This window comes from Sciurus carolinensis, chromosome 15 (genome assembly GCF_902686445.1).
Source record: "Sciurus carolinensis chromosome 15, mSciCar1.2, whole genome shotgun sequence".
Taxonomy (NCBI): Eukaryota; Metazoa; Chordata; class Mammalia; order Rodentia; family Sciuridae; genus Sciurus; species Sciurus carolinensis.
In genome coordinates, this window is record NC_062227.1 from 4964998 (window position 1) to 4992846 (window position 27849).

A 27849-nucleotide genomic window follows, 5' to 3' on the forward strand; every position below is an offset into this window, starting at 1 on the left:
TTTGCCGGGGCTGGGGATTGTAGTTTGGTCCTAGCACACTTGCCTAACGTATATGAGGCCCTGGGTTTGATCCTCAGTGCCACAGAATTTAACTTTATTCTGGTTGGTCTCAACTGAACCAAGAAAACTCTGAGTCTTCTCTAAGACTTAATTGTGTGTTTCAAGTTTCTTATCCATCCAAAGCCCATCTGTTTGTGTCGTATCGACCACTCTGTTAGAAGTGACTGTCTCCCTAGACTTTCTCCTGGCTCGGAAGTTAAATGCAGTAGGACCTTAGCACGCACTTCAGTCGCACTGTCAGCATCTGAGCTGAGGGCAGAGTATTGTTCCAGTTTCAGTCTTTATAATACAGTCCTGTTTAATATTGCATGATCTGTGGGCTGCCATAAACTTGGTACAAATTGGAGTGCTGATATGACATGGAGTGAGGCGCCTTGTCTGAATGATGCTTTTGTTTTGCATTTAACAAATTAGTATGTTGACATTTGTCACTGATGGATTTCATTATTTGCTGAAAGGGTTTTAGGGGGTTTGACAGCATGAATGGTTTGTCCTACAGACTTTTGAGAATTGATAAAAGCATCTTTGTTCTTTGTACAAAAGCACAACAGATATCTTATTGATGGACACATTAAAAGGGATGGCTTGTGTAGCTGCAACATAAAATAAACCAAGAAAATAATTTTTGAGTTGCTATTTACGCTTTTCTGTGATTTCTCCCTCTCATCTTTTTTTTTTTTTTTTCTGATTAAAGAATGTATTTTGTTCATCTCAATAACAAGCTGAAGAGCAGTCAGCGATCTTTTAGTAAATTTAAAACACAGGTTGCTTTGTACCCCTTGTGCGTGTTAGTTAAGGCAGGTGATTTTCACACGTGGTAAGCGCCTTGTGTGGCCACGCCCCCAGCTCCCCAGAGAGGCGACAGAGGAGTGGGGGAGCTCGAATTGCACATGGGGAAAGAAAGTGAAAATTTCAATTTAAAATTCTGATTTACTCAAAACAGTGAAAAAGACATGCCCTTCTGCCATTTCTTTCCTCGAGTTATATTTAGAGGGACAGCCTTGCCCTTCAAATCTACCAACCCTCCACGTGCCTTCAAGTCCTTTTCAGAAAGCTGTTCACCTCACACTTTTATCCCAGCCCTATTCAAACCTACCGTAAAGTATATTCTGGAAAACACACACACGCCAACACACATCACACAGGGCTTCCAGTAAAAGCCATGATAGAAAGCTACAAATAATGCAATCTATCAGTGATCAGATAATAACACCCGTCACTAACTACTGCCAACACCAGACGAAGCAGTCAGACACCGCGAGGAACCATCCATCATCCCTGTCATCCCTGCAGGGAGGGGCGGGCTGGGGGAAGGGGCACTGCAGAGGACAGGAGTGAGCAGAGCAGAATGTCGTAGGATGGAGATCCAAGTAAAGCCCCGAGTTTCTACTGTGAAAATGCAGGAACTGATATAGAGAAAAGCGAGTTGCTTAGTAAAAAAGTAAAACTTGCTTTTTGAATATCTCTCTGCTAGCCTGTGGTCTCCGTGAGGATCCCTTTGATTTATTGTGTATCCCAAGCCCCTGGCACAGGCCTGACCCTTAGTAGGCTTTCAGTAAAAGTGTGCTGAATGAGTGGATGGTCAGCCCAGGGCCAGCTGTGTGTCCCTGTCCTGCTCAGCCTTGGACTCAGGGGTTCCTGAGCGCAGGTACTTTGCAAACCCCAGACGTGGCTCCGGGTCCGGGTGCACGTGCCCAGTGGTATTAGAAAGCACAGCTGGCTCTGCCTCCTGCTGGCCTGCAACTGAGCCAGTCTCTCCCTCTGTCTAAGCGTCTGCTTTCTCACCTGAAGGGGAAAAACCCCACAGCTCACTGAAGATGGATGTGAAGGCCCACGGTGTCACAGTTCACCCTATTAGTGGGAGGATCTCCCTTTTGGGAGGTCACAGATGGGAGAGTTCACTTCCTAAGGAAAACTAAACAGCTCTGAGTGATCACGGGAGTGTAAAACGGGCACCTGCATCCCCAGAGACTTGGCAGGGTGCTGCCAAGTGAGGATGCGCCTGCTTGTGGTTGCCGTTCCTCAGGTGCTCCCTTGCCGCACCCTGGGGTCCTTTCTGCAGAGGAGAACACTGTAGAGCTGTGAGACCCCCCACTGGCTCTTGCAGGCAAGGCTGCTGTCTCCAGGAGCGCCTTTTGTGTGGACATGGGAAACTGGAGAAGCCAGGCTGCGCCCAGGTGGGGGAGGGGCGCGGGGGAGGGGCCCGCCTGGCCTTCGTGGGCCAGTGCAGATGCTCCAGCACACACACCGGCCCCCACGCTCCTTCCCAGCTGTCAGAGTGCAGCAACTGGGGCACCCCGCCTGTGGGAAGCAGCCCCTCTGCAGAGGGGAACGCAGGCCACCGTCTCCCCTGAGCCGCTGACCAGGGCACAGGCTGTTGGCTTTGTGCAGACAGGTTGGCAGAGTGGTGGGCACCCTGCACTCTGGGGGCTGAGCCCCATCCCGAGCTCCGAGCTCTGTTCCTTGTTCGCTTTTTGGAGGTGGAGGCTGCTCTGGATGACCTCCGGGTTCCTTTCTAGCTCAAAGTCTTTGAACTCCAGTTTCTTCCTTTCCAACTTATGGAAATTATTTCCCCCACTTTCCTGCTAGGGGAAGTATAGGACACCAGGCTGCCTCTGAGGAGTGCCAAAGTGGCTGTTTTTTAATGGAAAGCCAGCTTCCTTCTCAGGTTGCTGAACATAGCAGAAGCTTCTGGAGAACAGAGAAGCCCAATGTTTCCCTCTAGTTTTTTGACGTCATTTGCCTGTGGGTGGGTTCCCATCCGCTGCCACTTCTCCAACCACGCTGAATTTTATTGCACTGATTGTAAAGACACCTGGGCGTGGCAGGCCACCTAGAGAAGCAATTTAACCCAGGAACCCTGCTGCTAGACTGCGGCAGAGAGAGCTTTGGTGCAGCTTGGGCTCCCTCAAGATCACCGCAGGCCTCACTGCCTTCTCACCCCTGCCAGTGGAAGTGGAGTGTTCACTTTGCACTAGCTCATGGGGGATTTGAGGGATCAATTCTAAACACTGACCTGAAAGCACTTATCAATCTAAGTGAGAGTGTGAGAGGTAGGAAGAGAGAAAGGAACGGACTTTTGTGGTTTAGGGGTGTGTACTTGGCCTTCATTTAACTCAGCTACATATCATCATACACAGAATGGCCCAGCAGTTAGTTTTGAGGTCCTTAAGAGCCTCAGGCTTATCAAGAAGACAGTGGCCAAGCACAGGGAGAGAAGGGGAGAGCCGACGTGCCGTAAGCCCCCAGCAAGTGTGTGAGATACTCGACACCATCCATGCACAGTTCAGCAGTCTGGTCCTGTCTTCTCGGTGCATAGATGTGAGGCGTTGGAAGTATGTTTGTTAATGTGAATATTTGGTTTTTTGGCACCTTCACATGTCAGAGTTCAGCGGAGTGTTGCAAGTGTAGCTGTTGATCAATAACAGAGACATTAATCTTATTCCAATATTTTCCTAAGTTAAAAATAATTTTGCCATCTCTACTAGTACATTTTTAGGTGATTAGTCTTAAAATGTGAAATAGGTGGTAAATTCAGGAGAACTCACCTGGCCGCCAAAATAAGCAACTTTGCCCATGATGTTATGGAACACAAACCCAAACCCGGTCTGGCCTCGCCGACTCTGAGGCGTCCGTCGGTTGCCTCGTGGCGTGAGCAGCGCTGCTTGCTGCCGTGTGCGTGTGGAACCGGCCACGCCGGAGCTGACTCAGGGCTGTTCTCAGAAGAACTGAGGTAATGGCTATTAATATTTTATTCATACATTACAGTGTTTGCAGAAGCAAACATGCCGTCGTTAAGGTGACCGTGTGGGTACTTCAGCATTACCCAGTTTTTCCCGGTGCCAGACCTTTTGTCCTTAGATGTGTTCAAGCCCAAGTGAATGTTTGGACCTCTAAAAAAACAGTGAATGAAAGAACAGGAGAAAAAATTGAAAACAATCAGGTGATTTGTAGTTACAGAACTTTGAGAAATAGTGCTTAGAAAGTAGTATGGCATGGAGCGCTTTCCTGTCCTGTTCCCCTCCCACGTGAACGTGTCAGCACCACTGTCGTGGTGGCCAGCTGCTGTGACCAGTGTAGATCCGTCTCAGCAGCAGCCTGAGTGGTGGCCGCAGACGGCGTCACCCACCTGGGTGCCTCAAGCTTCTAGCTTTGACTGAGCCTCCAGTTTCAGGCCAAGGGTGCCCGGAGGCCCTGGTGGGCTGGGTTTCGTAAGAGTTTTGGACCCAGTGTTGTGCAGTCGAGGGTGGGTGAGAGCCCTGGCCCCTGGCCGCTCCCCGCCGCCGCTGCGGTCGAAGGACATGGTTTGTTTTCTCAAGAGAATGGGGAGGAGTCGGGCCTCAGAGAGCCCTCCCTGGTCCAGTGCAGGAATTCCAGCGCCAACTCCCTGCTGGGCCCTCTCCCCCTGTCCCTCTGCGGGCCAGACCTGAGCAGGCTTGGAACCCTGTGTCACTGCCCCGGTTTCTTCTTTCCTGGCCTCCTTCTCTTCCCGCTGACGACACTCCCTGAACTCTCCTTTCCTCCTCACCGGAGGCCTCCTCAGAACAACCAGCTAGGTGCCTGTGCCAGTGTCTTCGCCCGGGACCAAGTGACTCTGAAACTGTGCTCTCTAGGGCAGAGGGCAAGCCCGGCAGCCCACGGGCCAGCCAGACTCATGCTGCTGCCTGCTGCCTTGTAGGTGCAGGGCCGGGGCTCCGGTGGCCTTGCTGCATGCAGCCAGCACAGGCTGCTGTTCCTGTCAGCCCGCGTCAAAGGTTAGGCCAGAGGTTTTCCAGTTTTCCTGCTCTGGACCCTCCTCTGCTTTTGACCTTGACTTGAGGATGTGCTTCTGTTTTTTTTTTTTTTTTTTTTTTTGGCACTGGATATTGAACCCAGGGGTGCTCTACCACTGAACTATGTCTTTTTATTTTATTTTCAGTAAGGGTCTTGCCCACTAAGTTATGGAGGCCGGCCTCAAATTTGTGATCCTCCTACCTCAGCCTCCCAAGTTTCTGGGCTTACAGGTATGCACCACCTCATCCAGCCTGAGGATATGCTTTTATCTAAAGGCACCTGGCTTCACATTGAGCAGGCCAAGGACAGAAAGGGCACTGTACTTTTTGAGGATGGCAAAGTATTGTTTGCCTGAGTCCTGTCCTCTGCTCTTTTGTATGATGAGGTGGCGCAGCGTCTCTTGTTCTCTGTTGTTGGAGAAGTATGGACATTTCCCTCCAACTCATGGTGGCATTTCTACAGAAAAGGGTCTTGGGTTGGGAGCTGGAGCAGTCTGTCAGGAGGGTCTTATGAAGTTGCTCATCTTTGAAGGTTGACAGTGGTCAAATGTCAGCAATTTGATGAGGTTCAACCTAAACATCAAAGAGTTAGAGGAGGGACAGGGCCTTGCCATGATGTCGGGTTCGCCTGGTACGCATGCTGGTTTTAGGCTGACTGTCTTGTCTCTGGGCATCAGCAGTCTGCAGAAAGGGGTTGTAGATGCTGTCGTTACTACCATTGTCTATGCTTTTATTATGACAAGGACTCCTTGCGGTCTCTCTAGAGATAATTGATACAGGTAGGGGGCTGCTAACCCACCTCCTGGGGCCACCACCACCCTGACCCTGGCCCTTGGTCTTCCCCCTTTAACACCTGTGACTTAAAATGAGCTCTCTCATTTTAATCCCCAGCCCCTGTTTTGAAACAGGACATCACTGGCCAATGTGCTGAGTTTCAGAGATGAGCGGCGTTGGGCCATCAGTGACCTCTGATGATGTAGTGTGTTAGGTTCGTTTCTTAAATGACATGTCAATAAAAAGGGTGGGACTCGTTGCCCAGTGGTTCAGATCCGTGTTGTCACTGCCCTCCCAGATTCCTCCGCGCAGGACTGGCTCCCTGTCGCATCCGATGGATGTCGTGCAGTCCTAATGAACTTCCAGCTGGCCGGGCTGGTGAAGGAGTGTCTTACTATGGCGCGTTTTTCAGTGCGTCTGAAGGTGAAGGAGTAGGTGGGAACGGAACAGCATCCATTCTGTTTTCACAGGTTCGTCTCAAGGGGGCAGCATAAAAGTGTGACTCGAATTTAAAAGAAACCTCAACTTTTCCTTTCAGATCTATAAAATTTGTGTGTATATGAGTGTGTTTGTGTGTGTGTGTGTGTGTGTGTGAATGAATGAATGAAATAATAAATGATGAATGAAATACATTAGGATCAGGAGCTGGTCTCAGTGGTATCAACTGGAAGGACTGGATGGCCACTCACCCTCCTGCCAGGGCTCCTTGCCCCAGGTCCTCCATGGACCAGATGGAGACCTCCTGGGTGTTTTTCTGCATGTCTGTTTCTGCCTGTCCTCTGAGGTGTGAAACAGGTAAGGGAGAGCACCTCTTAAGTGTGCAGCCACGGAGTGTCCGCAGACTCAAACGCACCTACATAACCAGCTCCCTGACCAAGAAGTTCAAAGTGATCGGCAGCCGGGAAGACCCAGTGGCCGCTTCCAGTCGCCTTCCCGCCACACACACACACACACACACTAGGAGTGGGGTCCTGATTTCCAGCACATGCGTGTTAGCCCCGGGAGGCCAGTGTCAGACTTCTGGCCTGCAGAACTGCAAAATCCTGTGTGTTGTTTTATGCCAGTAAGTTTGTGGTAATTGGTCAGAGCAGCTGAGGATCTGACGCCATGCCGAAGGTGGGAAGCTGGAGAGGCAGGGTGGAAGCAGGGCTCCCGTGGCCCCGGGTTCTCAAAACCATCATGAGACTGAGCCTTCAGCTTTGCTAGGTCTTGGGCTGCAGGCGGCGTCAGGCTGGGTGGGGGAATCGGTAAAACTGGTGCCTCGGTGACAGTGTCCCTTCAAAGCCTTCTTACTCTGAGCACCAACTCGGCCATCTATGGGAAAACGAGTGATTCTGTAATTATGAGAAAGGGGGCCACACTAGGTGCTGCGGCCGGCCCTGTGGGGTTCCATTCCTCGTCCTGCCTCCATCCCAGAACCAGAAAGCCAGTGATTGTCCTTCCAAGCTGCTTTGTGGCTAGAGGCCCCGAGAGCGGAGAGGAGGAGGGCTGGTGGGAAGTCTGCTTCCCTTCCCGCTGGGCGGGCCGCTTGCTGGCACAGGGCTCCTTTTCTGCTGCGTGAGCGCAGAAGCCGTGCCCGGAGCTGTGGCGCTCCACTCGCCACCACAAGGTGCTGGTGGAAGGGTGCGGGAGCGTGGGGGATGGCGCCTGTGGGGGGACCCTGGCCCGCCGGTCCCCGCCCTCCTCGGAGGTCCTGTTCCAGAAGGGAGAAGACCTTTCCCGAGGTGCCGGGGTGGTGGTTTCTGTTGACCGTGCTGAACACCTTCAAACGCATCGGGTCCCTTTGAGATCACAAGAGGGCAACCAGCCAGGAATGGGACGTGGGCAGGAGGACTTCTTGAGAAGGAAGGAATTCCTGTGATCCTCGCCCACACTCTCACCATGCTGAGCACATCCAAGGGAGGAGGAATCAAGGGAACCTTCCAGAGAAATGGGATTAGCTCTAGATAGCCAGTAAGCCTAATTCATTCCATCTGGGGAGAAGAAATGTGGGGCTTGTAATTCTAAATGAAAAGGTTAGTTAAAACCAGGAGACTTTGGAGAGCTAACCTTTTGTTTATTTTTGTTCTGGTGAGGTTTATTACCTTTTGAAGGGAAGTGCTGTTAAGTTGAATGCCTCTGAGAACGACCATCTGCCTCATACTTTCTAGGACCACCCTGGAAAATACACAGCACAATGTCCTTGGATCTCTGTGAGAAGCCTGCGTTGTTCTGTCCGTGATGAATTTGAGATTTGAAAACACGACTGTTGTTCTTAAAAGCTCAGTTGTTTATGAATCCCCAGTAGCCAGGTGATCCCTTACCTTAATGGCACTTCTTGATGCAGATGAGTACTTTCAGAAATTAAGAGATTCGTTCACTTTATAAGCGGCCACTAAGAAGCTAAGAAGATCTCTGATGGGATAAAGATAGCTCCTCGGTTAATCCTTTTAACAAAGGTGCTGATATATATTGTGGCAGCTGAATGCTCCTTTATAGCCAAGGGAGAACAATCAGCGAATTCATTCATTTAATTCAGGAATTTTTTTGTTTACACTTTAAACAAACATGTCAGTTGTTTGCTTAGTTAACAAGCACTGCCTTCATTATAAGCCATTAGTGGCTAGTAATAATTGAAACTGTGTTTGGATTTCAAAAATACAATAAACCTAATTAATTCCATCCTGAGTGACATGGAACTTGTAGTTACTGACCTGATCTAGGCCGGGACGTGGGTCTTTTCCCTCTCATGAAGCAGGACTGTACTAAATCATTTTGGGGCATACCCAAACAAAGGTGACAGTAGAATTTTTTTTAGAAAAACTAAAGAAGAGGTTGAATTCAAATGCCGTTAAGAGAGCCAGGCAGCACAGGTAAATGAGGAGCGACTGGAGCATCCTCTGGGTGACCACCTGGTGGGGAGGAACAGTTCACTTTTCTCTTTATCTTTAAATTTGTTTTTGACCGATACGTAAAAACAATGTATCCATGGGGTGACCAGGTGTTTCTGCAGGCGTGCACATTGCGCAGTGTTTAGAGCAGGTTAAACACCACACATCTGCTGTCAGAAGAAAGTTCCCATGATCATGAGTGACAGGTGCCCTCAGAGACAGGCGGGAGCTCAGTGGTGGGGACCTCAGGCCACCGGAGTGCCCGGGCCTCGTTAGGGAGGCCAGCTACTATTTAATTGCGGTTGCTGCATGAGAATGGGCCTAGTGTGGCCAGATCTTTCAGATTTCCAGTGTAGTTTGAAAATCAGGGTCTTTAGGTAGAATCTACCCACTTAAAAATCTTGGCGATGGACTTTTTTTTTAAGTTCGTACCCTCTGACTGCCGCTGTGTGGATCAGTAGCTCTGCGCGTGGTCCCGGGACCAGTAACACCGGCCTCACCCGGGAACTTCATCAAATGCACCTTGTCAGGCCCAGCTCAGTGCTTTGGCGGTGGGACGCCCTGGCTGAGGCCTGGCAGGCAGTCACATGAGCCCTCGGCGTGGGGCCCCAGGGCTAGTAAAGACTGCGCGGAATACGTAGGGAAAGCCACTGTTGTCGCCTGCGTGAATTCAGACTTGACTGCTTGTCCTCTTTCACCAGGGCCCTGACGAGGGGGTTCTGGTGCGCACGCACCAGGCGCTTCTGTTCCCCTCAGCTCTGACTTCGGGGTCTTAGGACCATGCTGTCACTTCTCTAGGGCTTAATTTGTTCATGTATAAAATGGGATAATAGCCACCTCTCCCTCGGTGCCGCCATTCGGTCTGGGTGAGTGATGAGCACGCAGCGCCCTGTGTGCTGCTCCGGAGGCCGGAAGCAGTTCGTGGTGGTGGCTTGCGCAGTTTTCCTTCTCTCCCTCCTCCACCATCATCTTTGTCACAGACACTTGGCTCACCTTCTTGGATGTCTTCTCTATTTGTCACAGAACTGATGGCTACTCCCCGTGGCAGCGCTGGTGCTCCTGCCTTCCTCAAGCGACCACGTGGCTGGTGCGGGGAAACCTGTACCTTCCCATCCACGTTCTGGAAGCCTCTCGCTGTACGGACTGGCCTTTGTCCTCCATGTGTGTCTTTGCCGGCAGCCAGCCAGGCTCATACACATCCTTCCGACTGATCTTGGGTCTGCAGAGTTCCAGAGGGCCTGGCCAGGGCTCGGCCGCTTGCCGTTGTTGGTAGCAACTCATGCGTCCCTCACCAGTTCAGTTTTGAAGGGCTTCCTGGGAAATCCCCACACCTGCTTTTTCTGGCTCTGTGAGGAGTTTGGGGAGGCTGGATTTGTGGGTACAAGGAGTACCTTTCAAAGGAAACCAGTCACCGGACTGTTCTTGTTGAGGGTGGTTGCAAGCTGCCCAGACGTGTCCCATCATGAAACATTTTTCCGACATTCCACATGGCCACAAAGGACAGTCTCTTATACATGGATGGAAACCAACTGGATGAGCCATTATGGTTGTACCAACTTATTGCTGCCCTGGGAATGAAGCAAATGCATTATTTTATTAAATAAAGATTTCCCCTGTATCACAGTGGAGGTTAATTTTATTAGCCCTTTTTATGGAAGCAAACATCCTTGCCTGGTTGGGAGGACGGGGTGGGGAGCGTGGGGGGCAGAGAATCACATTTTGTCATGCATGTGCCCCGGTGGAGGCTGCCAACATGTTCTAATTGGTAATTACTTACTTACCAGGAGAGTCCTCCAGATTCTGTAGAAAATGTACAGCTTTCAATGCATGAGTCTTATAGAGGCAAGTCAGGAGGCACTTCTGACTACAGTAAATATCCGTTCATACAGTGTGGGTAGGGGCATGTCCCTGGCATCCATGAACATAGTTAGTAGTATGTTCAGTGACTTCCAGAAAAAGTGATTTCTCTGCCTCATCTGTGCAAGCCCAGAGCCTCCTTAGGCAGAGCGTGTTTGGGGAGGAAAGGCGTCCACTCTGAGTTGGAAGTCCCTTAGTGGTTTTGCCTCCGATTCTTTAGAATGAAACATGAAACATTCACATGCAACCTCGTCGAGCTTTCCAGATGAGTGTGGGATCAGGCACAGCCCCTGCTCCTCCTGAGGCAGGGCAGCCAGGGAGCTGCAGTGTGCTCCCCACAGTGGGGCACAGGAGGCTGGCGCCCAGGCTGCGTCTCCTCTGCCACTCTGCCAGCCGCTCTCTTCAACCTGCAGAGCTGCTACTGCCTGGCTGCTGGTAGTCTCCAAATCCTGGAGTCAGATGGTCTCCAAATACTGGAGTCAGGTGGGCTCTGGGTCCTGAGTCAGGCGGGCTCTGAATCCTGGAGTCAGATGGTCTCCAAATACTGGAGTCAGGCAGGCTCTGGGTCCTGGAGTCAGGCGGGCTCTGAATCCTGGAGTCAGATGGTCTCCAAATACTGGAGTCAGGCAGGCTCTGGGTCCTGAGTCAGGCGGGCTCTGAATCCTGGAGTCAGATGGTCTCCAAATACTGGAGTCAGGCAGGCTCTGGGTCCTGGAGTCAGGCGGGCTCTGAATCCTGGAGTCAGATGGTCTCCAAATACTGGAGTCAGGCAGGCTCTGGGTCCTGAGTCAGGCGGGCTCTGAATCCTGGAGTCAGATGGTCTCCAAATACTGGAGTCAGGCAGGCTCTGGGTCCTGGAGTCAGGCGGGCTCTGAATCCTGGAGTCAAATGGTCTCCAAATACTGGAGTCAGGCAGGCTCTGGGTCCTGAGTCAGGCGGGCTCTGCCCCACCATTGCTCTGCTGCGCTTCTGTTAGCAGAGGCAAGGCTGATGCAAGGGCATGTTATGAGGCTGGGGACAGTGATGTCCGCCCCCCCCGAGCCTCTGTGGAACCCCTCTCTCCTTGCATTGCCCTCTGTGCTCTACCAGGGGCATTTTCCTAGCTCCACAAGTGCCGCTCTCCAACCCGGACGGGACCCAGTCCTCTGTCCTTCAGCCCTCCATGTGGGTCCCAGGAGGCCCAGGAGGTGAGCCCGGGATCATGGACGTGGCGCCAAGCCGTGGCCTGGTGTTTTTCAACATCGTGCGGGCCGGTCCCTCTTGTTGTCCGCCCACTCCTGCGCCTGCTGTCCACATGGTCACCTGAGCCTTCCTGGCCCTGCTGTGTCTCGGTGGCACGCCCCTCCTGTTTCTCTTCCTTCCGTCCCTGGTGCGCATTATGTCTCCTCTGTCCCCTGCTCCTGCTTCACTTCCCTCATCTGCTTCCTTATCCCTTGACCTCCTCCTTCCCTTTTGTCTGCTTCCGCACCTCCTCCCCGCCCCCTCTCTGCCCGTGGCCTCACATGGCCGCTGAGTTTTGACCTGCTTTGGACCATCTCTCCTTGAGCAGATTCTCATACTTCTGTTCACATAGGTGGAGGCAGAGGCCGGGGGCAGGCTGGCCTGTCGCCCTCCCAGGGCCTCTGGAGCCGTACACCAGGGACGGTCTGAAGTGTTCTCTTGGAGCCCACTAGGGACTCCCAGCAGAGGTCAGGGAGGTGAGGAGCGAGGCTCTGAGCTCAGGAGTCCGGGCTCTGTGGGGGCGTCAACCGTGGAGCCCACTGCTCCCCATTTCTGCCTGCTTCTCACCAGGAAGAGGTCAGAGCACTGCTGGCCCAAAGGCCCGGTTTCCTTAGGCTAGTTCTGCTTCCAGTGTCAATTTGGAGAGCAGAGATTCCAGGACACAGTTGTGGCTTCCCCTTGGAGGACTCTGAAGACCTGGGATATCATTGGTCAATGCGTCACAGGATTGGGGGCCTAGAAGTCACAGGGAGTGACCCTGGGCAGAGTGGGGCAGATGAGCTTCCCAGTTACCAGCCAGCTGTGTGACCTTGGCCTAGAAAATCTGCCTCTCTGTGCCTCATTTTCATCACCTGTCAGATGGGATAATCTGTCTCCTCAGGTTGTGGGGTAGAGTCAATGAGATGATACATTTGCCTAGCATGTAGCAAACCCCTGAGCAACTTGAGTCTTTAGAAGGGGCTCTTTGTGATCAGTAGAAGGGAACGTGGCCTTCCCTTCATCACTCTGTCATAGCCAATGGCAGTTTGAGCCAAAGTTCATTCGGGTAAATGAGTAGGTATTTTCTCATTTGTTCTTCAGAATCTTTAAAAGGAAACTTTACTAACACTAAACTTTTCTCTGAATCCCGGATCCCTTAAATAGTGATCAGGTGTACCAAGTTTCTTTCTTTTAAAATATTTTTTAGTCTTTGATGGGCCTTTATTTTATTGTACTTCTTTATATGTGGTGCTGAGAACCGAGCCCAGTGCCTCATGTGTCTTGGCAAGCTCTCCGCGACTGAGCCCCAGCCCAGCCCCTGAGTAGCAAGTTTTCTTCCAGGTTTTACAACTGCTATCCTCCTCGGACTCCAGAGGTTCCATATCCCAAAGGATCATTCCCTCATCTTCTCAGCCTTTAGATTATTTTTGTTTTTTGCCTTTCTTTTTCTTCCCACATTTTTATTGGTCCGTTACAGTTGTATATGATGGTAGGATTTGTTTTTACATATTTATGCATGCACACCACAGAACCATAGAATTTGGCCAGTGTCCCTCCCCAGCATTCCCTCCCTCTCCTCCTCCCTCCCCCTGGTCCCTTTCCTCTACTGAGCTCCCTTCGCTCTTCATGAGCTCTGCCCCCACCTTTCCTTTCCTTTTTCCTCTCTAGCTTCCACATGAGAGAAAGCCTACGAACCTTGACCGTCTGAGTTTGACTTATTTCACTTAACATAATGGTCACGAGTTCCATCCATTTTTTCCTGCAAATGACATAACTTCCATCTTTCTATATGGCTGAATAAAACTCCATTGTGTATCGCTTCCACATTTTCTTGATCCATTCATCTGTCGTTGATGACACCTAGGTTCATTCCATAGTTTGGCTGTTGTGAATTGATGTGGCTGTGTCATCATAGTATGATGACTTGAATTCTTTTCAGGCACATACTGAGGCATGGCCTAGCTGGGTCATATGGTGCCTAGCCTTTTGAGGAATCTCCATGCTGATTTCCGCGTGGTTGTACTAACTTACAGTCCCACCCACTGTAAAAGTGTTCCTTTTTCTCCACGTCCTCTCTTGTACTTATCATTTCTTAGATTCTCGATGGCTGCCATTCTGACTGGTGTGAGATGAAATCTCAGAGTGTGGTTTTGATTTGCATTTCCCTTCTTGCTAATGATGTTGAACATTTTTTCATGTGTTTGTTGGCCAGTTGTATTTCTTCTTTTGAGAAGTATCTGGTTAATTTCTTTGCTCATTTATCAATTGGGCTATCTAATTTTCTGGTAGCAAGTCTTTGAGCTCTTTATGTGTTCTGGATATTAATCCTCGGTCAGAAGAGCATCTAGCAAAGGTTTTCTCCCGTTTGGTGGGTTCTCTCTTCCATTCCTAATCGTTTCTTTTGTTGTATAGAAGCTTTTTAACCTGTCTCATGTATTAACTCTTACAAGCCTTTGGTTTAAAGATCATACTTTGTGGTGGTGGCAGGACAGCAGATGAGGAACGAGGGAGATAGCTGTTACCTGTGTCGTCTCAGAGCTGGAGGGGAGGAGGGTCCTGCCAGGTCCCCAGGGCACATCCCCACATTAGACTGCAGCCAGGAGACGGGGACTAACGTGTTGTATTTCAGAGACAAGGGTCGGAGTTGATTTGTAGCTGCCCTGGCTAATGTGCCAGCATGTGTCACTTCACACCTGGTGAAAGAAAGAGAAGGAGAACGTGTTATGAGCCTGAGGGCTGGGGACGGGGGATTTGTCCTCCATTTCAGATTGCTCAGAACTACTGTGAAGGTCCACTTCAGTGGTTCCGGTTCTTTTAGTAAGTCATCAAATTGCTCAGGCAGAAGTGGTGTTCGCCTGATCCCAAGACCCAGAGAACTACCCAGCCGGCTCTTCTGGGAAAGGAACTGGCTTCCCTCTTGGTTTTTCTTTTCTCCTCTGTCACAGGATGGAGTCCATGTGTTGTTGAAATGGTGAAAAACGTTAAACCCTCAAGAAGGCCAACTGATAAATATGTCGCTATGACGCCTTCCCAGACTCTGTGGAAGTGGACTTGCTCTGCGAGGGCAGTTGGGATCTGCTCTGGTAAGACGGAGGGGGAGCCGGGGCAGCGGCCTGAGGGCACTCCTGCCCTGCCGCCTGCTCTGACCTGTGGCCGCAGCATCTTGCTGGAGCCCCGAAGTGCCTTAGTGCTTCCTGAGCAGCAGGATGGGCCACACTGGTCAGGTCTCCCTGGAAAAAGCAGAAATAAATCAAACAGCAGCTCCTACTTAAGATCTGATGAAATTCTCCATTTCCGCTCCAAATTGAATTCCTCCCCGAAGGATGTGAGCAGCTCCTGGGAGTAATGAAGGCGCTCCTTCCTCCTCTGCTTGAAGCATGTTTTAGATTAACGGACACAGCACTCTGATCCGGGTGGGAGGTGGCGTTGAGGAGCAGTCCTGAGAAACCGTTCAGACCAGACATGATCTTTTTAGTCCCGAGGGCCGGGCGGCAGGCCTGCAGTTGGCTGGCCTCTGCAGGAAGCAGCCTGTGCCAGGACGGTGGTCTCCCGGGGAAGGACTGCACATGGCCAGCCCGCTATGGCCGCACCACCCCTGCCTGCCCTCCCCCAAGCAGGAGGTGTGCTCTCCCCGAGGGTCACAGCATCACTTCCCTGCCCTCAGTGACTCAGAAGGGAAAGAAGAAAGGAAGGTGCTTTCAGACCAAGGTGTCATTGAAGGAAGGATCTTCCGTCCTCTCTAGTGACTCTGGGGAGACAGTTTGGCATTTGCAGAGGCAGTAGACACGGATCCTTTTGCAGCGGGGAGAAACCCCATTTCCCAGTGGCCCTTGTCAGAGGGAAGGCAGATGACAGCGGGCTGATAGGACCCTGAGTGAGATGCCGAGGGCAGGGCAGGGGGAGGGCCCTGGAGGGAACTGCAGACGTCAAGGCCAAGGTGGTGTGGAGAACTCTAGTCCACGCAGCGGTGAGGGAACAGCCAGGTTGCCTCCAGGTGGGCTTAACAGCGTGGTTTTACCTTGATGCACCTGCTGTGGAAGAGCAGTTTTTTCTGGGGTGAGGAGATAGTGGTTTTAAAAGTCTGCTTACCTTGAGAAATTCTGACAGGGTCAAAAAGGGAAGGAACTTTTCCTTGAAAGAATCTATTGATCCTTTTATATCAGAATTTTGTTCATACCCTTGAGAAAGGTCATCAAAACCTCACTACATTTTAAATTTAGTTTTAACAAAGAAGCCGTTTCCTTCTGAGCGAAATAGCCCCAGAAGAACCAATAGGTAAAATCCGACATTGGAGGACAAAGCTGGCCACCGGAGGCCGGAGGGTTCCAACAGGAAAATTGCATTTCAGGGAGAGACCGTTTCCATTGAGAACAGCGTCATTATATCAAGTCGAGGGCCCATCCGGGAGGATGAACTTCAGTCTTCCTTAGAAGACAGTAGAAAATACATGTGTCCCAGACTGGAAGAAAAGATGACGTGGAAGCGGAATTCACGTTGAATCCAGCAATGTCAGGATCTGCCCAGAGGCGCCCAGGCCTGGGTGGTGCCTCCAGTGTGCGGAAGGGTGGGGGAGGAAGTCTGGTGGAGACTCAGCGACTGCGCAAGGGGAAAAAAGGCAAGGGCAGGAAGGCGAAATGCCACCCCCAGCTGCTTTCCTGCATTCCTGAAGCCCTAGCAGACTCTCGTGTTTGCATAAATGGGCCTCAGCTGGGCTTCCACCCTGGGACAGAGCAGCAGGCCACCCCCTCACAGCAGAGGCCTTTGCTTCCTGAATGGTTTGGTTGGGATTTCGGTCGTCAAGGAGAACCTTCCTGGTCAGGTCTCCCTACCAACATGCCCATTCTCTGGCTGGGGGACCCTTCCCAAGCAGGCTCATCTCAGAGCCTGTGTTATAAGGCCTGAAGTTGCTTCTGTTTTGTTTTAGTCAAAAGGGTGAACTGCTGCCAGCAGCATGTCTGGAATGTTATTTACTTGGTACATTTCTGTGGCTTTTCTTGTAGCCTTGCACATGCCAGAGCCAGGGGTCATTTACTTGAAAATGTCAGGTTGCACAGTCTGTCTTCTCAGCAGGGTCACCTTCTCATAAGGGGACATTAGCCCCTGTGCCTCTCAGTTCCTTCCTTCCCTCCCTCCCTTTTTCCTTCCTCCTTCACATCTTCATATATACATGTGTACACACACACACAGTTGTTTCTCTGAGTTTCTAATCTGACTGTCGATCTCCCCCTTTGTCCTCAGTGCCTCAACTGTGACTTGGGTTTCTGGGGATTCTGGAGAGCCCAGCAGATGCCTTGGCATTTGCGTGCCTGCTCTGTTCTTACTTCACATGAAAGCTGTCAACTTTGGCAGACGTGAGTCCTGCGATTGCGTTGAGTCCTCTGGGCTGAATGGGGGTGTTGTGCAAGGGAGCTCTGGGTGGGGTTCACTCCAGTGGTGGCTGTGGGGGCGGATGAGAAATCGGCAAGGAGTCTTGGCTTGCGCAGAGCTGACATGATGGCAAACAAATGGCTTTCGAAAGAAAGAACCGGTGTGTGCAGTTCTTAATTTGAAAGGTTTCACAACTGGGTTTGTTCAGTTGATGAAGAAGAGATTTTTAAAGAAGGAGTCCATCATTAGGAAGACGTGCACACGTCCTGGATGAAGGACAGTGCTGGGTGGGAGTCGGGAAGGGGTGTTGGCCGCTTTCCTCCCCTTCAGTCATCTGTGCAGTTTTAATCGTGGTATTTGGGGTTTTAAAACCAGGTATGGAAAATGAGATTAGATAAATCTCCCCGTCTGGTGCCAGCCCTGGGGCTGTTGCACACCTGGGCGGGTTGATTCACTATCCCCCTTCATTCCTTAGGTCATGTGAATCTGTAAGTGCCTACGGATCCTACTGGAAATGGATGTTTTCCAGAGACTCGACCCTTATCAGGGTCTGTTGGAGACCCCCCCATCCAGGGCACCATGAGATCGTTCTCTGCCCCAGTGTGCAGTGGAAAATTTTGGGTCCTACTCTTTTTTTTTTTTTTTTGCCTTGTCCTGTCCGTCTGCACGACTTCCCGACTGGTCCGTAAGCTGCTGGGATTTTGGCTGAAGGGTCTTCTTTGATCACGCTCCTGACAGCATGGCTTCACATTCCCACACTGCTCTTCTTTTACAGTCCAGATTTCAGAGTCACTGCTTCCAGCGCCTTGTAATTTTTCAGTAGAAAACTGGTGCAGGTTACTTATTACAGGTAATAGCCACTTGATGATGGAGACAACTGTTGGCGGGAACGGCAACCTGAACGGCTGCCAGGACCGTCAACTGCCACTTTATTTAGGTCCGAAGGCACCTCACTCCTGCCGATCCGTCATGATGGAGCACGCAGGCCATAATGACAGGCTGGCTGGGGTGGCCACGAGGGCAGGCTCTGACAGGACGCCACACGTCTTCTCTCCCTTTCTCCACAGCCCACACATCATCTTCCTCTCTCAGAGCACCTTGACAGGCACGAACCACCTCTGTGGGACCCGTCTCTGCCACGAGATCGCTCACGCCTGGTTTGGCCTCGCCATCGGGGCCCAGGACTGGACGGAGGAATGGCTCAGCGAAGGCTTCGCCACTCACTTGGAAGACGTGTTCTGGACCAAGGCGCAGCAGGTGAGCTCAGGGTGACCCTAGTGCTTCCCTGCCTGGGTCAAGGTCCATGTGCAGTCACTCACTCATTCAGGAGATACCCTCTGAGTACCATAGGCACTGTTTATGCTGGGGAGACGGCCACGTAAACCAGAGAGGGAAGACCCTGCTCCCCTCGGGTCCAGAGACGAAAGAACACACAGGCAAATGAAGTAGCAGCATGCTGATGGCAAGGAGGACTGTGGGAACCAGCCTGTGGAGAGTGGGGGCCAGCAGGTGCTCTCTAGGAGGTGGCCAGAGAAGGCCTCTGGTAAGGAGATGTTTGGGCCAAGGTGTGAAGGAAAGGTCATATGAGCATTCCTCTGTGATTGTGGTGACATTGTGTATTTCAAAGAATCAGCTGAACATGTAAATCAGAGTCATAATCTCAGATGTCTGCTGGCAAATGATGAAGGAAGAACAAAGCAGCTGGTGCTGTAGATTAGGGAGTGCTGAGGACTATGGCAAACTCGCAACCACTACCAGCTCCAACCAGCTGGCATGTTGAGGAGGGGCTCCATACAGCCTGGACTTCTGGTTTTTTAAGGAAATACATAAATCTGGATTTTTATGTGAAGTTTACTAATTTAAAAAATATTATGCAAGTCAGCAAATGGGGCTATGTAGCTCAGTGAGAGAGCATGTGCTTCGCACATGCAAGGCCTTGGTTTCAGTCCTCGGTGCCGAAAGAAAAAATCACATATGCAGATCAGACATACCTAGTGGCCAGATCTGGTCAACATGTGTCCATTTTGTAATCTATACTGTGAAGAACTGGCCATGAGTTCTGGGGAAGACCTGGCAGCTACCCTGCTTCCTGAATACTTCTCAGTTCCTAATGCTGGGGTCACTTCTCTGTACCATCCCTGCCTCTGACACATCGGACTGTTGGGCATTTTCTAAATCCCAAGTTTGTGCATGCCTGTGTGACTTTGTTGAAGACAGTCCTGCCTGTTGACATCTCTGTATTTCACTAACCAACGTGAGGTTCGTTCTCTGCCTGGCCCATATCACTCATCCATCACAATTCTCAACACTGCCTGGACTAGTCAGCTTCTCCGCTGTGACCAAAATACCCCACAGACCGCTTAGTGGAGGAAAAGTCCAGCTGGGCCATGGCTTCAGAGGTTCGGTTCATGGTGGCCGACTTTATTGCTCTGCATTCGAGACGAAGCAGCACATCTTAGAGGAAGAGAATGGTCACCTCATGACCTCCAGGAAGCAGAGAGCGAGAGCGGGGACGATGCACCCACCCAGGGCAGCCCACCTCCCCAACCGCACCTGCCTGCCTACAGTTACCACTATCAGTCCTTCCAGACTGGGACGGCCAGATCGGGCTACAGCTCTCACAACTAGTCATACCCCGTCTGCACGTTCCTGCATTGACAGGAGCTTGGGGGCACCTCGTCCAGGCCATACGCTGCTCCTCTCTGCGCCTGGAACAGCCACAGCACTTTCTGTGACTCCTTCTCTCATTTGTTTCTTCTTCCTTCCACCCTGTGATCTTCTCATCCTCACGGCTGAACTACGCCCTCTTTCACAGTGAACCTGTGTCTCACGCATCCTGTCCTCTTTGACCTTGGCTGTGTGCTAGAGGCCACCTGCTAGACTGGGAAAGGGGCAGGCATCTAAGCTGGACCAGGTTTTGCGTCCCAGCTTGGCTGTTCACAGCTTTCTGAGTGTAAAGAGGCTGCGTGGCCCGGGGAGCCTCGGTTTCCCCGTTTGCAGATTGGCAAGCAGGAGGCCTAACCTCACAGGTTGCGTGTGGGACAGCGTGCGAATGGGCTAAGCGCTGCCGGACATGTGCTAGAAGAGCCTGCTTTCTTCCTCTTCCTGTTTCCCACTGCCGTGCTCATACATTGGTAGCCAGCAAGGCTTTAATCTAAGTGTGCTGTCCCGATCTCTTCCCTGGGGCTCCCGTTCTGTGGCAGTCAGATTGGTGCTTCAGGTGTCTGATGATGGTATCTCTGCCCTTTATCTCCACCTTGACCCTTCCCCACCTGCACTTCCAGGTCATCACCCTTCGTTTCCTTGCTTGGCCCTGCATGTAACTGCCCTGAATATGCCCCCACCCCTGACAGAAGCAGGCTGGGCTGCATCCACAGGTGCCTCTGTGTCCACTCTGTGCTCCATCCGGGTCGTAGGCAGGTGAGGATAAGAAGAGCTGTCCAGTGAGGGAAGAGGAAGGTGCAGGAGGAGGGAAAGAGCAGTCGCCGTGAGTGCTCTGAGCTGGAGAGGCCAGGTGTGAGTATACCCAAAAGCCTCTGCCCAAAAGAGAAGTGGGCCATCCTCCAGCCCCCCACCCCCAGCCTGCCCCAGGAGTCAGCCCACAAGGTGTGAGAGTGCCCTGGCACTGGGCTCCTGCAGCCCCAGCAACTCAGGGTGAGGCAGGAGGCTCCCGAGGTAGAGAGCAGCCTCAGCAGCTTGCTGACACACTACCTCGAGTAAGAAGCGGAAGGGTAAGGATGTAGCTCAGTGGTCAGTCCCAGTAGCGGAAAGAGAGAAGGTGAACACTGGGCATCCCTGGGGCAAGGGGCCATCATCTAGATGCCAGTGCGAACTCTGGCTGTGTTTCCAGAGCACATGTTGCTCTGAGCCCTGCTCTGAGGGCCACGCTGAGCCGGTGTCTGGCGAGTGCCCACAGCAGACCTTGCAAGCAGAGGAGCATTTGGTGGGGAGGGGCAGGGGCTGTGCCATCCTGGACTCTCCTGGTCACGGCGGCCCCACCACTGGAGAAGCTGGGAGCAGGCACTGTGGCTGTGGTCTCTTGCTGCCCTGGAGACTGTGCTCTGTGGCACAGTCAACGGAGTGTGATACAGAGAGGAACCCTGCTGCTCCCACCTGTGGAGTGGCGTCCACAGGGACGAGCAGTTGAGTTGCAAGACTGCGCCACAGCACTTGCCACAACTGGCTGAGGTCCAGATGCTCCACTGGTGCACCAGTGTCCTGCCACCGCTGCCACCAGCTACCACAGACGTAGGTTCCAGATGTTTCTGGAGGCTGGCAGTCCAGGAGGCAGCTGCCTTCGGGTTGGTTTCTGGTGAGACCCTCCTCTGGCTTGCTGATGGCTGCCTTCTCTCGACTCTTGTGGCCTTTCTCCCATGCTTGAGGAGAGGAAGCAGGTCCCTTCTCTTTTTAATTAGCCCAAATCCTGTTGGATAAGGACCCCCTTACAGCCTCATCCAGCCTCAGTACCTCCTGGAGGGCTCCATCCCCGCGGGTCAGGCCCTGGGCGCAGACGGGCAGTCTGGCCTGCCCCTGCACCCCGCTCGGGCTGGCAGCCTTCTCCAAGCACATCATGCCCTTTCCAGTCCCTGCTCGCCTTCACGTGCCCTCCCACCTGCTGAGACCTGCGCCCTGATGACTCCCGTCCTCCCACTGCGTGCTTGGGTACCCGCCCCTGCGCAGGAAGCCTCTGACCCCACTGGTTGGCAAGGGGCACCTGGATTTTTCCCTCACCTCTGACATAACGTCATTACCTGTTAGTGTCCAGTCCAGACTCTTCATGGTAGAGGCTCTGTCCATAAGGTCCCCAGGGCCTGTAAGAGACTCAGTGAAATATCTGTTGAGTTTTTAGGACCTTGATTTCCAGAGAGGCCGGTAGATCCTGCACATCCTCCCTTCGTGGTGGGTATCCTTTGGCCCTCCTCAGAGAGGTTAGGGCCATGTGGCCTCCTGAGCACATTCATGTGACAGCAGCTGATTCTGACCCAGTGGGCAGGGCGTGAAGGTCTCCCCCTTCCATTGAGTCCAAGCAGTGTACTTTTTTCTGTTTATGGGCAAATAGTCATCTGGGGTCCCTTAGCAGACACCATGTAGACAGTCCTGGACGAAACCGAAGGCTGGAAGAGTTGGAGGTGAACGGAGCTGCCCCCGTGCAGAAAGACCAGCAGGAGAGTGGGCTGGTGGCATCAGAGCGGACGTGCCCCAGGAAGCCCCTCTCTCCAGGCCAGGCGTGTGTCCAGGGAGCGGGTGGGTTCCAGGACCAGGGGACCCCTCCTGAACTGGCTGGCCGGCTCTGCTGCCCGCGTGGTGGAGTGTTCCTTGGGCACTGGCTCTTCTCACGGGAACAAGGTGAGAGCAGGAGGGCAGGTCCTTTCGGGGGTCCGGTCTCACCAGCGCAGTGACTGTTTTGTGCACGTGTGTTTGTGTCTGGCCCAAGCAGCTGACGCCCCACGAGGCCCAGGAGCAACAGGAGCTGAGAGCCTGCCTGCGCTGGCGTCGCCTCCAGGATGAGCTGCGGAGCTCCCCCGAGGAGATGCAGGTGCTGAGGTAAAGGCGGACACTCCCTGGCCTGTCCTCTCCCCTCCCTTCCTTCCAGGCTCTTCCAGGCTTCTGATTAAATCTGCCTTGTTTCCTTCTTAAGCCAAACCAGGCTGGGTTGCTCATCCTCCTGGGATGTGAGTGCTGTGTTTTCAGTCTTTCAGGGTGTGGCTTTGATTTGCCTTTTGACATTTTCCTGGTGTCTTTATTCAGGATAAAACTAGCATGAGGCCATTTCCGGGAAAAAGTTCCCCTTTTGAGGTTCTAATAGTCACTTTATGTGGTGGCTGCAGATGTGGAGAAGGTTGGGTCTGGCGGCCTGGCAGACAGTAACCCTTTAAAGCCAAAGGAAAAAAAAAAACCTTTAGGAAAATACTGATTCCTAAGTGGTTAGCAGGAGCAGCTGTGCGAGTCAATGGGGTTTTTGTTTCAGAGGTAGCCCAGCAGGAAGCCAGTGCCCTCTCTCTGGGGCAGTAGGAGAAGGCCACTCCCAGCTCCTGAGTTTTGTTTGTAGGCTGTGGTGATGGCACTTGTAGGATTAATTCTTGCTATTTTCCCATTTTTGTCCTTTCTGTTTTTTCCTTTTCTTCACTACTCTAAGTAGTTGTTCATTTGAAACCTTGTGACCAGGCCCCCTCCCCAGGAGCATCAGGTTGCTATGGCAACAGTAGCTTCCAGGGGCCCCATCTTGACTAGAGTCAAGTGTTTGGAGTCTGCAGTCACACAGGTGGGAAGAACAGCCTTCCAGGAATCTGCTCTCCTTGTCCCATTTTAGATGGCCTCCCTGAAGGCCAGCCCGCCTCCTGCGCATAGGCCTGCCTTGCATGGTTCTGCTGTTGTGTTTAAATTGACACCCAACCCCTCCTGACCGGAGCTGAGATGCCTCAGGGAACTCCCTAAACAGACAGAACCCCAGGGAAGGAGGCTGGAGGCTGGAGGCTGCTGTGCAGGGCTGCACCCTCCCACCGTGGAGTCTCTTGTGCTTTGTACGCTGCCTGTGTCTCCCGAGCCCACCTGTCCCTTGTCTAGGAGAGGCAGCTGGGCAGTGGTGGGCGCGGACGGAGCTAGGAGCCGGTGAGGCGGGCACCCCTGCTGTCTTGGAGCTCTGCTCAGCAGCCTCTGTAGCACACCCTAGCTGCTCACAGCCTGGCAGAGTGAGGAGCGCAGAGGCCCTGAGGCAGGGAGGCCCGGATGTGCTCTGTGGACAGAGTGGAGGACCAGGCTGTGAGAAGCGGGGAGCCAGGGCACCAGAGCCTCGCTCCGCGTTCTGTAGACGCTGCCCTGGGGTCTTCAGCAAGAAAGGAGAGGATCGGCAGGGGCTTCTGCCCGTGCTGCTCTGCTGCAGTGCGGATGGGCCACAGGCAGCAGAGGAAGGCCAGGAGGGGTGTGGTGGTCCAGGCAAGGGATCCCGGCAGGGCAGGATGTGTTGTGGCAGTAGAACTGGTGGGGCTTTGTTCAGTCGAACCTGGAGAAGAGGCGGCACGCGTGTCCAGATGACTTGGTTGTTGAGTGGCACTTATTGAGATGGCAAAAACTTTGGGAGGAATAGGCTTTGGGGGGGGGGGGATAAAAGATTCTGGTTTTGCGTGTGCTTTGAGATTCAGATAGATGTTCAATGTCAAGAACTCAGTGTGTGCAAGGCAGGCAGATACTCATCGGAGAACTGGAACATTCAACCGTACAGTACTTACAATTCTGAGCATGTTGAGGTCACCAGGCAGAGAAGAAAGCAGGGAAGAGGTGGGGAGGAAGCTGAGCCGAGCCAGCGACGGATCCTGTGGACACAGCGTGTGCAGAAAACCAGGCACTGGGGTCACAGAAGAGAGCGAAGCCAGAGGGGAGAGTGGCCGGCATTGGGTGCTGCTGTGGGGTGTGGCAGGGGGAGACAAGTGACCTTTGGCAGCACAGCCTTGACATTCACATGCACATTTATGAGTCGTGGAAAGGAAGCCAGATTGAGGTGGACTGCGGGCACGCGGAGAGGTGGGAAGTGCCAGCGTCACTTGGTGGGGGAGGTTGTGCTGGCTAGGGAAGCGGTATTGGGAGGGTAGCAGAGGGAGGGAAGGGGAGGGGGTTTATTTTAAGTGGGGACCCAGGTGCCTGCTGAAGTGTGAGCCCGTCACTACAAATCCCTTCTCCTCTCAGACTCAGTTTCTTGATTGTGAGATCATTTCTCTTCTCCGTGTCTCTCGGCCCCTTTGATGCCTCTGGCTCTGCGTGATCCTAGTCCGTTGGTGGCGCCTGGGAGCATCGTGACTAATGTTAGTTAGTGGAATGTGCTTCCAAGTCATAAGCGAGGTGGGCGGCCCCGTGGAAAGTCAGTCATGGGCGAGGAAAATCCCTCCTCTGGCTTCCGTGGGGCTGTGGTGGACCCAGCGTCAGGGGGCCGAGTTCTTTTCCTCTATGGAGTTGGGGAAAAGAATACAGTGTTTTTATACCTTTGTACTAGAAGACTTATCACTTTGTCTTAGTATTCAGAAATTGTGTTTGCCTCAATTTTGAAGGACTTAGTGACACAAATTTGAAGGACTTAGTGAGCAGCAGTGTGGAACATATTCTTATCAGCTGTGCTTACGCAGGAGGAAATGGTCCTAACCCTGCCCCAAATTACAGTCTAGTTTAGCTTGCGCCCATCCCCAGCGATTCTCCCTCACGTGGGCACAGAGAGCCTAGAACTTATCGGAACTTATCACCTGTGACCTCGGCGATTCGGGAGGCTGAGGCGGGAGGATTGCAAACTTGAGGCCAGTCCCAGCAACTTAGAGAGATGCTGTCTCAAAAAAATAAAAAGGTCTGGCGTTGTAGCTCAGTGGTAGCGTGCCCTGGGTTTAACCCTTCGTACCACAAAAAGAAAAAAGGAAAAAAAGGAAAAGGAAGACCTAGAATCCTAAACATCCATCCTCAGATTTTATTGTAATATGCAAATGCACCTGACAAAGAAATTCCTTAAAACAGTACAGAGGTGGGAGGGCCTTCTTCCTCCCGTCCTCTCTCTTTCCTTTCTTCTTTCTGTCAAGATGCACTCTGACCTTGAAATGATGGGTCAAGAACAGTGTGAGGTCTTGGAGTCGTCCCCACAGACCGCTCTGCCCTGACGGATTCTGACGACTTCCCTTTCAGCCCTTGCCTGGCCTTCAACATACTGACCACTCCTCCTTCCAAGAACTCTTTCTTCTCTCTGTTCCGCAGGTCACAGTCTCCTGCATTGCCCACTATGCTACTGACCCGTCCTGCCTGCCTGCTTCTGGCGATTTAATATCATGCAAATGACTCCAGGCTCAGGCAGGCTGAGTATCGTGTCCGGTGTTGCGCCCTGATAAAGAGCGAGCAGGTGGTGACTGAACCTCGTCTCTGTTTCCTGTCCCACGTCCCACCTTCAAGAGCTCAGCAGAGCATTTAGCTGCATTAAAAAAAAAAAAAAAAAAAAGTGCCAGGTGAACTCTGGAAGGACATACCGGTCAGAGTGGCCTGTGCATCTTTGTCTTTTAACACTCCAGATGGTTCAAAAGGAATTTCAAAAGTTAAAACTGCGTTCTGTTGGTTATAGATGCAGACATAGTAGCAAATGAAAAGAGATTCGAAAGCTTGTTTAGCTCTGACTCACTGATTTCAGTGCTTTCAGGAACCACTTTCCCTTTGTACCTGTCACACATCCCGTGTCGAGTCAGGGCCTCACCCGTGGGTCTCAGCAGCTTCACGGCGGGTTTCCCTGGGTCCCTTCAGCTTCTCGTGTCTTCCTCCCTCCTCGGCCTCCTGGGATTGCTCAGTCCCAGGATGCTGCGGGTCACATTAATGGCTCCCTGCCTTTTCTCTTTTGTTAATTATTAAAGATGCCTTTCCACACAGGAGGCGGCAGCGGCTCCCTCCAGACCCTCCTCCCCTGGCAGCCCTGGCGGCAGAGCCCACCGGAGAAGCCTCACTGCGGGCCGTGGCGCTTCCTGCCAGGCCTCCCGGCTGCAGGCTCCTTTCTTGACCAGAGCGCAGGGGGGCTCTTGCCAAAGAAGATGGCAGAGGCTTCTCAGGGCTCCCGTCTTGTGTCTCCAGGGCAGGGCGGAGTTCCAGCAGCTTCTCTAAGTGCTCTCAGTCAGCATTTTCTGACAGGCCCCGGCCGGAAGAGCTGCAAGGGCAAGGTCGGGAGAAACCGCTCTTGGTTTTTCTTGTGGTTTATTATTGCTTTCCCTTTTTTCTGGATTCATTGTTGAAGTCAAGCTCACGCTGAGAAAAAGGTTAAAATAGATCACGTTAGGGAGGCCCTGACAGGCAGGAGTCTGATGTGGCTCTTCCCCTCCGCTGCCGCCCCACGGTGGAGAGAGCGCTACTCAGGGCAGACCTCTTTCCCTTCCTCACCTGTGGCCACAGCAACCTCCCGCGATGGTGGAGGAAACCCAGGTCTGCGACTCTCCTGCGCCAGAGGGAAGTGTGCCTGCCGCGAGCGTGGTGTCCACGCTATGGGCCCCATTTAATCCTGAGACTTTGGTCACGGAAGGTCTCCTCTGTGCAGCCGTCCCTATAGCACTGCAGGTTCTTACCTCAAAGTTCTCTCAGAATTCTTCTCTGATCCCGAAGAACACACCAGTCATCCTCACCCACGTGGGGGCACATCCCTTCCCAGCAGCATCGCCAGCCTCATGGAAAAGCTCCTGGGGAAACCTTAGAAGACTCCGACGCACATCGTCTTGGGGGCCCCGCCCAGTGTCCCACCACCCGTGGCCTCTTCCACTGTCACCACGCTCCCTCAGCCACCAGCCCCCTCCTCCACCGCCTTCCCCTCCACGGACAAACACGCTCCCTTTCTCCCATTCCTGGAGATCTGGTCTCCAGGGCTCCTGTGGTCCCCACCCTCAGAGCCCCACCAGCCCAGCCCTCTGGGATCTGTGCCAGTCTAGGGGAGCTTTCCCCGAACTCCTTATGCTCTTGGTACCGTCAGTTCTGTGACCCTGTCTCAGTTCCTACCACACTTCTCTGCTTTGTTTGGCACCATTAATAACTTCTGGGTGTCTCTGTCCCCTGGGTTTCATGGCGGCCCCTCTTGTGCTGTTGCTGCTCCCTCTCCTTCATGGTCTTCTGTCAGGTTGCCTCTTCAGGGTTTCCTCCTGCCGAGGTCGATGTTCCTCAGGGACTCCACTCCCAGCTGTGTGTCCTCCCAGAACGGCCTCATCTAAACCCTTGTCTTAGGTGGATTTCCCCATGAAACCCAGGGGCAAGGTTTATGTGAGACTTGCTTGGAAACGTTCCCGGGAGAGGAGGATGGAAGGGGAGGGAGAAGTGAGAAGAGGAGGAGGCCAGGCCAGGGCACGGTTGGTCACAGGTCAGGTCACACCTGGTTACCCTTGGGCAGCACAGGCTGCCCTCAGGTCAGGGGACACCTGAGCATTCACACCCTGCGCTTGGCTCCTGACTAGAGGGACTGTAGG

At 52.6% G+C, this 27849-nt stretch overlaps 2 protein-coding genes across 26 annotated transcripts in view; one reads left to right on the plus strand and one right to left on the minus strand.

Annotated features, from left to right (window-relative positions):
• Aopep (aminopeptidase O (putative)) overlaps positions 1–27849 on the plus strand; it is a 316057-nt gene that overhangs the window by 152537 nt on the left and 135671 nt on the right. For 18 of the 20 annotated variants that reach the window (XR_007105155.1, XR_007105156.1, XR_007105157.1 and 15 more), the window contains 2 exons: positions 17968–18157; positions 22338–22444. The exons of 1 other annotated variant lie outside the window; for it this stretch is intronic. Coding sequence is in view for 12 of the 19 variants with exons in the window: in XM_047526141.1 (XP_047382097.1) it covers positions 17968–18157; positions 22338–22444 (297 nt within the window). In the remaining 7 variants the exon portion in view is untranslated. Of the gene's footprint in view, positions 1–17967; positions 18158–22337; positions 22445–25624; positions 25851–27849 lie in introns of those variants that run through there. One more of the 20 variants, XM_047526149.1, reaches the window with a different exon arrangement.
• Positions 18903–27617, minus strand: LOC124965291 (uncharacterized). Of its 6 annotated transcripts, XM_047526155.1 has the most exons (6): positions 26965–27617; positions 26783–26858; positions 26078–26552; positions 24127–24836; positions 21652–23900; positions 18903–21323 (listed from the first exon to the last, which is right to left on the minus strand). In XM_047526155.1, the coding sequence occupies exons 4-5, from the start codon at positions 24136–24138 to the stop codon at positions 22974–22976; spliced, it is 939 nt and encodes a 312-aa protein (XP_047382111.1). In that variant the 5' UTR covers positions 24139–24836; positions 26078–26552; positions 26783–26858; positions 26965–27617; the 3' UTR covers positions 18903–21323; positions 21652–22973. The 6 variants fall into 6 exon arrangements, with proteins under 6 accessions (XP_047382111.1, XP_047382110.1, XP_047382108.1 ...); XM_047526154.1 differs by having other exon boundaries at positions 26783–27617; XM_047526152.1 differs by having other exon boundaries at positions 26078–26650; positions 26783–27617.